Source organism: Boleophthalmus pectinirostris, unplaced genomic scaffold (genome assembly GCF_026225935.1).
Source record: "Boleophthalmus pectinirostris isolate CB_2022bp ecotype Guang Dong unplaced genomic scaffold, ASM2622593v1 HiC_scaffold_19, whole genome shotgun sequence".
In the NCBI taxonomy this organism is placed as follows: domain Eukaryota; kingdom Metazoa; phylum Chordata; class Actinopteri; order Gobiiformes; family Gobiidae; genus Boleophthalmus; species Boleophthalmus pectinirostris.
Window position 1 is genome coordinate 2,567,188 of NW_026571140.1, and position 12,186 is coordinate 2,579,373.

Sequence of the window (12,186 nt, forward strand, 5' to 3'; positions counted from 1 at the left end):
GCTGAGTTCCGTTAGAGTTGTAACTTGTGGAGTGATTTATGAGGAGAAGGGAGTTAGTCGAGTCTAGAGGTGACCAGGCTGTGGACGAGGATGGCAGCAGTGTGAGGGGTGAGGGAGCGGCGGAGGCGGATGATGTTTCTGAGGTGAAAATACGCACGACTTTGTGATATTGTTGATATGGGATTGAAATGAAAGTGTACTGTAAAGAATGATGCCAATGCTCTTTGTTTGAGGGGAAAGACAGATGGAGGACTGAATAGCCGGCTGAATAGACTTATATTGAGCGTCTGTACAGGCTGACCGTGGCAAACACAAGGATTATCATAAATCAATTTCAAAGTCTTTTTTAACCTGTTTATAATACATTCTCAAAAATATGTGTCCAGAATGTGCAGTTTTACACTTGTGTAGGGCAAAATACTGTGACGTCTGACATCTGTGGCTCAAATGTGCACTAAAGTCGTCCTTCAGGAGGCACCCTTAACTCAGACCTTCCCTCTCCTCTCCCCTCAGCGTCGTTGGAGCGGCTGGAGCGGCAGAGGGAGCGCTGGGAGCAGAGGCAGAGGAGGACTCGTCGGATCCGCCCTCGCTCCATCAGCTCCGAGCGCTGGGTGGAGACGCTGGTGGTGGCGGATCACAAGATGGTGGAGTACCACGGGAGCAAGGCTGTGGAGGGATACGTCCTGGCCATCATGAACATTGTGAGTCGATGGCTCAGCACTACTTCTCTTTTGTCTCATAACATGAAGGTGCACTGTGGAACTTTTGGGGTGGGAGGTTCGACTAATGCTTCATCTTATTGCTTTGCCTGGAATGTTCCACTGTATGGCATTAAACTTTCTGCATCTTGCCTTCACAGGTGCTTTTATTGCTCCAAAATATCTTGAAAAATGTGCTTTGAGTGTCTGTCTTAGGTCTGTCTTAGGTCCTAGGTTATCTGTCATAGGCAGTGTTGGGAAGGTTACTTTTAAAATGTAATCCCCTACAGATTATAGATTACACACCCCAAAATGTAGTTTGTAACGTAATCCATTAAATTACTTAAAGTGAGTAACGTAATCTGAATACTTTGGATTACTTGATATTGTCATGTTTTTTTAAACGACATGAATGTAGCAACCACATCCTGAAAATTCTTGTTTGTTGTCTTCAAATTGTCTGAGCCCAAGTCTAAATGAATAAGCAACTGTTTACTGTAGAGAAACAAAGACCACGAGATCTTAATATAAGAGGTTTTGTCTGTTAAAAGACAGAAACAAGATCAGCCTTTCCTTCACCATATTAAAAAATATTATTGATAGAGAAATAATTTTTTATATGAGATCATCTTAAATTATGTCAACCTACTGTTAGGTGTCATGTTGTTTAGTCCTGGTTTAGTCCTGGTTTAGTCCTGATTTTTAGACCTGGTTTAGACCAGGTCTAGACCAGGTCTTTAGTTCTGGTTTAGTCGTGGTTTAGTCCTATTTTAAACCTGGTTCAGTCCTGCTTTAGTCCTGGTTTAGTCCTGGTTTAGTCCTGGTTTAGTCCTGGTGTTAGTTCTGGTTTAGAGGCGCACAGGGGGAAGCGCGGTTTACGCGAGAATACACGGTCCACACGCGGCGCACGAGACGTCGGTGTCCGCGCTGTAACTACGGAAGGAGACGTGGTCCGCGGGTTCTCAGGTTGATGACGATGATGAAGGTGTGTGTTTGTGTGTTTGTGTGTGTGTTTGTGTGTGTTTGTGTGTGTGTCCCCTCATGTGGCAGGTCACTATATGACAGTAGTGCAGATATTATGAGTCTATGCAGGTTGTTTTCACCAGTGCCAGTAGCTCTTGTTTCACATTTAAGTTGTAGGCGATTTTATATTTGTTTTTTTTATATATATCTCACATCGGGAGAAAAATTTCCAAGACACAAATGCGTTTTTACCAATGCACTGCTGCTTCCACTGTGTGACTGACACTGCCAACTTTAACATGACGTTTACATCGCTCTTATTGCGCGCGTTCTGTTTGGGTTTCCAGCAATGAGTAAAATTACCGAAATAAAAAAATAAATAAATGCGAGGTAGCACAAAATGTGAAAACAGGAAAATACCGCCTTGTAATCCATTTATTTCAGCAAAGTAACTGTAATCCAATTACCACTCATTGAAACAGTAACTGTAACTGAATACAGTTACTCATAATTTGTACTCTGATTACGTAACGGCGGTACATGTAATCCGTTACTCCCCAACACTGGTCATAGGTAGAGTGACCAAACGTCCATTTTTTGCGTCCTGTCCTGGGCGTCCGGGTTTTTTTTTTAAGTGGTGGAAATGTCCGGGTTTTCATTACCGTTCATTGAGGACATTAAACTGAGCGTCTCTCGTAGCATCTGTGACTAAGAAGGAGCGAGCAGACACAAACAGTCGGTCAGTCTGCAACATGCTGAAGCACAAATGCACCAAGACTAAACCAAGACTAACCCAGGACTAACCTAGGACTGATTCCAGGACTGAAGAGGAGGACTAAACCAGAACTGAACTAGAACTAAAACAGGAGTAAACCAGACGGGCTTGGAGATGACCACAGGAGAAAGGACCGGCTCAGCTCCGCACCTCACGGAGGTAAACGTGGCCATCGCCCGAGCGCAGTTTGTGGACAAACTGCTCAGCGGTCTCTCTCTTAAGTCCAAGATTAGTCCTGGTTTAGATCTGGTTTAGTCCTGACTCACCAGTGTGTAATTACTACCCGTCTGTACTACGCAATACGCGTTCAAACGCTGTAAAAAAAAAAAAACATGCAAAATTGCACACAAAAAAAAAAGTCTGCAAAACAGCGAGACCGCGAAAGATGAACCATGAAATAACGAGGGACGACTGTAGCTCAGTGTCAAGGCCCCACCTCCCACCCCCGGTAAGGTGTCCGGGTTTTCACAAACGGAAATATGGTCACCCTAGTCATAGGTATAATGCAGTGAAACTGTTTCCCAAACTTTTTTTCTGGGAACCCATATTTTAAAAGTCACAAATTTTCTCGACCCAAGTCAATAGACATTATTCGTAAATCACAAAATAAACTTGTGACCATTAATGAGGATATTTTCTCTGAACAAATAGTATTACTGTATTTTTCAGACTACAAGGTGCACCAGATTATAAGGCACAATATCAATAATGTTGAATTATGTCGTCTATTTTCATACATAAAATGCACTGGATTATAAGGTGCATTAAGACAAACAAACACACGACACTTGAGATTTGAGACTTTTTTATTTCCTGCGAGGACGACTCAAATATATACTGAGTGATAATATGTTTAATGCAGCTTTGAGCACATTTGTTTACATTTTACAAAAACTTAAAAACACATTGCTCATTTGCATAAACTCTAAATGATTAAAAACTGCTCGCTCCTTGTGCGCTGATGCAGTTCAGATTCTGTAGGACTAAAGCCGACTAAAGAACACGACTCAACGAAATATGTGTGAAAATCTATTTGAGGTCAGTAAGCAGAATTAATACAGCATCAGTGTACTGTCAATGTTTCAGAAAATTAAGGGATTTTAAGTGCATCTTATAGTCCGAAAATACAGTACTCAATTTTTAAATAAGGAAAAACAGTAATCAGTGTTTTCCACAGAAAATTGGCGAGGCAGTGCTGCAAAAAAAGTGAGCAGCAGGGGTACACAGAGATATATGTATATGATTGTGACATGGTGACCCAAAAAAAAATCTCTAATGACCCACCTGAGGGTCGCGACCCAGGCTTTGGGAAACAATGCTGTGGAATATTCTAGACAAGGCAGTAATATCCCCATGACAAGTAGGTGACCTACACTTCATCAGAAAACTTACTGCAACTTTAAAGGTGGGGTACTGCTCATTTTTATCCTGGAAAAGGAACATTTTAGTATGATTCCTGCTCAAAAGAGTGACTAGTTTTCAATACTAGTTTTAGTATCAGTTAGTATCTGAGTTTCCAAACTTTTGACAACGCTACATCCTGCTGTATATTGTTTTGTTTGTTTGTTTGTTTGTTTGTTTGTTTGTGGTGACTAGTATTTGTAGTTCTCTTCCATGACTTACCTTCTGTTTTTATTTTATATTTTAGCTTTAAAGGGCCCATATTAGGCTATTTTCTGATCTATGTTATAATGTTTCTTCGTCAAAAACAGACCTGGACTTTTGTTTTGTTTCATCACACACAAACTCTGCAGATTTACTTCTAAAAATGGAAATGTGGTAATACAGGAAATGGTTCATTGTCTTTTTAAACTTCATACGCCCTCACTAGAATCATTTGGATCACTTCAGCTCTAGAATTGCCAATCTCTACTGAACCAAAATGTAAAAAGAGCATTTCACTTGAAAACTACAGCTTCATGACATCACAAGGTGGAACAGAACATTTGGAGCTTTGGAAATGTACAAACTAATAATAATAAAGAATAAAGACTCAAACATGTGTGAATGAAACAAAGCACAACTCCAGGTCTGTTTTTGAGGAGGTAACAGAATTATAAGTTGAAAGTTCCTAAGAGTCAGTTGTGTGTAATTGCGGCTCTTTAAACCTGACCGGTGATATTTATAATCTGGATTGATCTCCACATCCTCGTGTGCTCTGCACACATTTTTTGACATGTTTTCACAATAATAAAAACAATGTTACTATGACAATGAGGCCACATGCTGAGGTGTAATGATCTGTTCAAGCTGTTTCCCTTCACACAGACAATAGTGTTTGTAACCTTCACGTAGAACAATGAGCATCTGCCACAGAAGCGTGTGATTCATGTTTTCATGTTTTCATGTCGCCTCTGGGTGAGGCTCATCTTTGCACTAACCCTTGCACTTATTAAAGAGGGGCTATTACATGTAACATATTTAGAGCACCATGTTACCTTTTAAGTTTCCCTTTTATTTATCACCCTCCCTTAGCTCTCCATGATAAGTCACTCCCCCTTCAGAGTGTTTCACAACACAGTCAACGTGCATCCCACTAATGAAACGACTGCACATCACATCAGGTTTGTCAAACAGTTGTGTACAGTTTTGTATCATGTTTTGTATATTTATGGAGAATTGTCGTGTGGAAGCGTGGGTGCGGTAGACTTGTGGGCGGAGCCTTGTACAGAACAGTACTGCTAACCTAGTTCAGGATCCAGGATTTTGTGTGACCCCAAACTGTGTTCAGTGTGGTGGAAGATTGTGCACCTCCAGCCCAGAGGCCACGTCCCGCTGAAAACTTTGGCCCCTGGGAAAATGTAGGTGAATAGTTAACAATATGTCTCCATGGAGATAAGAAGAAAAGTGACACTGTGAGCTTTTATTTAATCAGGAAAGTTGTGATGTTCAGAATGTTAGACATCGTTTGCAAAGCGAGGGCTTGTTTGCAGAGGTCAGCAGTAGAAATAAGTAAAGGACATTACCACAACCTCCTTGTCCTCTGCTCACTCCTGCTCACTCCTGCTCACTCCTGCTCACTCCTGCTCACTCCTGCTCACTCCTGCTCACTCCTGCTCACTCCTCATGTTCTCACAGTGTCAGTTTATCTGTGATGTACATTTCTTTCTCACATTAGGCAAAATTGACTCATGTGAGCTTCAGGCCATGTTAGAATGATGTTACCTCCTCAAAAACAGACCTAGAGTTGTGTTGTTGTTTTTTTTTTATTCACACATGTTTGAGTAACACTGTATTATTAGTCTGTCTACATCTCAAAAAATGCTCTATTCCACCTTGTGATGTCATGAAGCTGTAGTTTTCAAGTGAACAGTTCCTTTTATCTTTAGTTCAGTAGAGATTGACAGTTCCAAGGATTTGTGTGTTGAAATGCGTGTATCAAACAAAACACAACTCCAGGTGTGTTTGTGATGAGAAAACAACATTAGAACATTAGATCATGAACTGGTGTCACAGACCCTTTAATGATTTCTTCTGAACATGTCACACATCTGTTGAGCAGAACAGAAGTGTCACTATTTCTTTACAGTGATGAGCCTCTCCAGTGCATCCTCAGAGCTGCAGTTTCCTCTGGACTTACCCTGCACAGATCCTCAGGAAAAGGACTTGAGTGGCACAGAGGGCATCAGGAGTAACACAATGCTGCACACAGAGGAAGCAGGCACTGTGTGTCACGTCCGCTCATAGTCCTGTGAGCTCCAGCTGAACTGGGACAGCTCTGTACGGACACTTTTGGCTCCAACTATCTTCTGCAGTGCCAGCAAAAACAATTGTATATTTTTGTAGCAGGAATCAAGGAGGCAATGAGGAAAGGATGCTGTCACAGTCAAATGTTCTGTAAACAAATGCAATTTCATGTAGTAGCATATTCACCAGAACTACAGTGTGCCCATGTGATTCATTTACCCATTCTATAAGAATTATAATAAAACATTAGTCTTACACAGAGCTTTTACAGACGCTCAAAGTCACGTTATGATTTGATGAATTATTCATTCGCTCATGCGCTCCACACCCAGTGGTGGTAAATCACTACCGTAGCCACAGCTGCCCTGGGGACGACTGATGGAAGCGAGGCTGCCAATCTGCATCATCGGTCTCTGCGACTACCACCATCACTCACACACACACCACTTTCATACTAGACAATGTGGATGAAGTGTCTTGCCTAAGGACACAACGAGAGTTTTTACCACTGGTGCCTCCTGTGGCACCTGGAATTCCCAGTGTCTCCATCCAAGTCCTAACCAGGCCCGGTCCTGCACAGCTTCTGAGATCTGAGAGATCAGACTTTGACAGACTTTGAAGAGTTTTGGCCACATTTCTTTCTTGGATCCATGACTCCGTCTGGGCACCTCTGCATTATGTCTGGGAACAAAGAATCTGTCACTAAATTCCTGACTTTTATGTACAAAAAGATCCACTCTGTGGAGGGAAGACATTGTTCCCTCAACAAAAACTGCCTGAAGAGGTTTTACATATCCATGTTTGAGCAATCTAGAGATCTTTCCTGGGCCCTTCTCTTGTTAGCAGTACAGTCCTACCCAAGACTCAGCCTATAATACAAAACAATACACTATAACTTCACAAACCTGGTGAGATGTGCAGTAGTTTCATTAGCAGGAGCATGCGGATTGTGTTGTGACAGTGCTCTGAAGGGGGAGCGCAGAGAGCAAAGGGAGAGTGTTAAAAGTGAAACTTATAAAACATATTAATGGGTTGTTTTGGGCAAATGTAGCATATTCCCCTCATTAAAATCAGGTTACAGATACTTTTGATCACTGAACTTTATTCACTGGGTTCTAAAGTCAAGTTGAGCACAGAGTTTATCCAGATAACAAATTTGTCTTCTTTAGTCTAAATCTAAATGAATATAAAATGTTTTAAATCCCATTGCTTGAATAATGTCTTTCCTCTTGTGTTTTCAGGTGTCAGGTCTGTACAGTGACGCCACTATTGGAAACGCCATCAACATCGTGGTGGTGCGTCTCATTCTGCTGGAGCAGGAGGAGGTGACTGCACAGGGCTTCTCTTTCTTCTGTTCTTCTTCTTTCTGTACTGTTTCTGTACACTCGAGTGTTCAGTTAGCAGAGCATGACTCACGCTCTGCTCTAGGCTACAGTATCATGTCCGTTTTACACTTACACACTGTGAAAAGTCACAAACGGCAAGAAAAAGTAATTCAACACAACTTATACTGAATACAGAATTTGTTCTTAGAATTGGAAATGAGTGTTTCGGCCTCACAGTACATCGAAAAATAACAATATCACAGTATTGGCTGATGCAATATTTGATATCACAAGAAAATTTAAGCAGAAGTGTCGTGCTTGTGTCTGCTGCATAGTTATAATCTATAAAACCTGTGGATTGTGTTAGGATTTGGGCATTTTAACAATTTAATATTAACATCATAATATTGATCTAAAATGACTTAATAAAGAAAAATATCCACAGTTTGCTGAAACTGTGGAGCCCGACAGCCTCACCCTAAGCATCATCACAACAAAGCGCCGCATGCTGTCAGGTTTTTTATTTCATTTGTACCAAAATGTTCGACAATGCTGTCCCGCATCTTTGCTCTGATTGGTTATTTATGTGGGCGATTGTTTATCTGCTTCCTCACCAGTGTGTAACAAAAAAAAAAGATGGTTTTGAGTCACAGTTAGTGGAAATGGTGAGAAAATACAAAATACACGAAGCTCAGTGACGGTAAAGAAACCAAAGAAAGTCATTGAGGCAGATCTCTGACATTTTAGGACGTGTCCACATGGCAACATTTTTTGGTCAAACGTCTGGGAACGTCGACGTTGCGTTGTCGTGTGAACAAGCGAACCACAGCTTTTGGAAAACGATGATGTAATGACTCATCACCAAGGTCCTCTGATACAGAGCAGGCTGCAGCCCTTGAACTGGCCTCCACGGACCACAAGACTGTGGCTGAAATGTGACAGGTGTAATCTACAGAGCCGCTCCCATCGCCCAGCAACCAAGACACGCTGCTAGTGCTAATGCTAACAACACACACCACAGATTACACACGGACCAATAACAAAGATTACACACAAGAAATTCAACTGCTGGATTTTGAGACCAAGTTATTCGGTAACACTTTATAATAACTACACCTTACTTAGCCTTAATAAAGCATAAACAAAGACTTAATTAATAATGATTCACGCTTAGTAAATGCTTAATAAAGCATAATATGTCTTCACTTTAGGAAAGCTCTCAAAAAGACTTAACTAACAGATAACAACTGCCTGAATTATCATTGCATTGCATTATATGTAAATCATTCTCTCGTAGCTTACTAATCATTAATAAATGCTCAAATGGTTAGTTCATGAGTAATTAAGTATGAAATAATTATGAGTAACTATTTACAGCACAGGCAAATTAAGTGCAAGTGCGTAATAAGGTAGTAATTAAATAGTTACTAAGTGTGACTCATTATTAATTAAGTCTTTGTTCATGCTTTATTAAGGCTAAATAAGGTGTAGTTATTATAAAGTGTTACCAGTTATTCCAATAATTCTCATCCAAATCTTATGGCTAAAAACGAAAACATATGTTTAACTTTTGCAAAACAAAACGGCTATATTTGTGGGATCTAAATTTGGCAAAATTACCTTAAAGTAAAAAAACGGTGATAAGATTTGCATTATTAAATATTATTATCATTGTTAACAGCGCCACATACAGGTGTAGCAGATGTATTACATTGTGTTCACTCAGTACTCCGTTGTCGTCTGGATGGGAATATTTATTGATCCACGTGGAATTCGCATCCACACATGAAAAAAACAAACAAAAACAATCCAGGAGCATTGTCATGTGGACGTAGCCTTACGCTCAGACCAAAATCAGTGTAGAAAAGTCTGGCGTAATCCAAGTCATGAAAAAAAGAACGGTCAGGCTGGAGGACTAAAAGAAATCCCCTCGATATAAACCTCCTGCAGCAACTGGACTCTTCACTCTTCAACACAGGGAAACGTAACCAACATGACTCCTGTTCAAGTCAAACGGCGGGAAGAGATACTTAGGTAATAGGAGTGAGGGGGCGGGGCAGAGTGAGGGGGCGGGGCAGAGCGAGGGGACGGGGCAGAGCCAGGCCAGTTCTTATGTTGTTATGAAGTTATGAATAGGCCTTTAACTTTTGTAATTTGATTTCTAACACATCATACACAATCGTATATTTAGTTTTTGTAGTTTATGTAATGAAGTGTGTAACAGTGTTTGGTGTTTTCCCATGTGACTAAAGTTAAAAGTGTGTCTTTAACTGCCTGTGTGTGTGTGTGTGTTTGTTTGTGCAGGACGAGCTGAAGATCACACATCACGCAGACCACAGCCTCAACAGCTTCTGTAAGTGGCAGAAAAGTCTGAACATGAAGGGAGACGACCACCCGCTCCACCACGACGTCGCTGTGCTGCTCACCAGGTACCACGAGAGCACGGGGACGCGGACGTGTGTGCTGAGGGGCGAGGACGTGGACGTGTGTGCTGAGGGGCGGGGACGCGGACGTGTGTGCTGAGGGGCGGGGACGCGGACGTGTGTGCTGAGGGCGGGGACGTGTGCTGAGGGGCGTGGACGTGGACGTGTGTGCTGAGGGGCGGGGACGTGGACGTGTGTGCTGAGGGGCGGGGACGTGTGCTGAGGGGCGTGACGTGGACGTGTGTGCTGAGGGGCGGGGACGTGGACGTCTGTGCTGAGGGGCGGGGACGTGTGCTGAGGGGCAGGGACGTGGACGTGTGTGCTGAGGGGCGGGGACGTGGACGTGTGTGCTGAGGGGCGGGGACGTGGACGTGTGTGCTGAGGGGCTGGGGACGTGGACGTGTTGCTGAGGGGCGGGGACGTGGACGTGTGTGCTGAGGGGCGGGGACGTGGACGTGTGTGCTGAGGGGCGGGGAGGCAGACGTGTGCGCTGAGGGGTGGGGACGTGTGCGCTGAGGGGTGGGGACGTGTGCGCTGAGGGGTGGGGACGTGTGCGCTGAGGGGTGGGGACTGGACGTGTTGCTGAGGGGCGGGGATGTAGACGTGTGTGCTGAGGGCGGGGACATGGATCTGTGTGCTGAGGGGCGGGGACGTAGACGTTTGTGCTGAGGGGCGGGGGACATGGATGTGTGTGCTGAGGGGCGGGGACATGGATGTGTGCGCTGAGGGGCGGGGACATGGACATATGCCAGCCCTGAAAGCTTTAAATGACCATGAGCTCACCTGCTCCTCTGTTCCACTGCTACCCCTCCTCTCCTCCTCCTCTCCTCTTCTACTTCTCTCCTACCCTGCTCCACATCTCCTCGTTTACGTCTCCCCTCCACTGCTCCACCTCTGCTCCTCCTCTCCTCCTCTGAACGTGCCTTTCACTTTCACCTCGTGCAGGTTTGATGAGATTCAAAACGATTCCACTTGACGCAGCTCAATCCTCAGAAACTCGTGTGTGTGAATGAAAGGCGACGTTCAACAGCCTCAGTAAAATGAGAACTGTATCTGAAGGACTCATGTTACGCTATAACAGGGGTCTCCAACCTTTTACCCCTGTGAGCTGCTTCTAAATAACGCAAGTGGCAGAGAACTACTTTTTTATGAAATTGAGCCGAGTAAAGTACCTTTAGGCTACGTTCAGACTGCAGGGCTTAACGGTCAATTCCGATTTTTTTTGTAAAATCCGATGTTTTTGTGAGGTCGTTCACATTTCCAATTAAATGTGACTTGTATGTGACTCCAGTGTGAACAGTAAACGGCCCAAAAGTGTCCCACATGTGCGTCTCTGTGTTTACGGAAGTTGTCCAAACATGGACGCAGCATCGAGCACCTGGAGATTTTAAAATTCCTCTCGTACCGGAGCCAGAACATGAACATCTTACTTGTTTTAAGATGGAGACTGAGAAGGAGAAGGACGAGGTTTTTGGTCGTGGTGTTTTGTGGGGCAGCGGCAGCGACGTCTGTTGAAAGGAACATGTGGATGTGGAGATGGAGCCAAGAGTGGTGAGTGGTGATGTGCTTCACTTCAGTGACACGGAGTTCATTAACAATTTTCACCTACTTCAGTGCAGAATTGTGACATTTGTGTCTTGTTGATAACGTGTAGGTGATGAATGCACTTTGGCCGTTCAGACTGAAGTCACATGTCAAAAGATCAGATATGTATCAGTTTCAGGAGCACATGTCCAAGTGTCCTGGGTCACATTTGAAAAAATCGGATCTGTGTCGTTCAGACTGTCATTAAAAGATTAAGGCTGCAGTCTTGAACGTAGCCTTAAATGGGGAGTATTTAGATTCCTACAAACTAAAGATGTAACAATATCCAAGGCTGCGTTCAGGCTGCAGCCTGAAGTGACCCAAATCAGATTTTTTGGCTTCTATGTTCCTGTATCTGATCTTTTCATGACAGTCTGAACCACACAGATCCGATTTTTTCATTTTTCACTTTTTCCTTTTAATGTTCACACTGGAGTCACATACAAGTCACATTTAATTGGAAATGTGAACGACCTCGAAAAAACATCGGATTTCACAAAAAAATCTGAATTGAACGTTAAGCCCTGCAGTCTGAACGTAGTCCAAATCTCTTCACCATATGCATCTCATGGTACGATATTTATTGTGATATTTGGAGGAGGCAAAGCATTAAGATTTAAAAGTGCTTATTAAAGTTAGTCTGCACTGAAATGGAGCAAAGGACCTGCTGCACCAAAACTATTTAAGTATTTAAAAGTTTTGTAATTCGATATATTTTGATGGTCCACGAT

At 43.0% G+C, this 12,186-nt stretch overlaps 1 protein-coding gene across 1 annotated transcript in view; it reads left to right on the forward strand.

Annotated features, from left to right (window-relative positions):
- LOC110172376 (A disintegrin and metalloproteinase with thrombospondin motifs 7) overlaps nucleotides 1–12,186 on the forward strand; it is a 197,634-nt gene that overhangs the window by 68,143 nt on the left and 117,305 nt on the right. Inside the window, exons 5-7 of the mRNA XM_055154811.1 lie at nucleotides 514–701; nucleotides 7,365–7,448; nucleotides 9,753–9,877. Of these exons, the coding sequence (XP_055010786.1) occupies nucleotides 514–701; nucleotides 7,365–7,448; nucleotides 9,753–9,877 (397 nt within the window). The remainder of the gene's footprint in view (nucleotides 1–513; nucleotides 702–7,364; nucleotides 7,449–9,752; nucleotides 9,878–12,186) is intronic.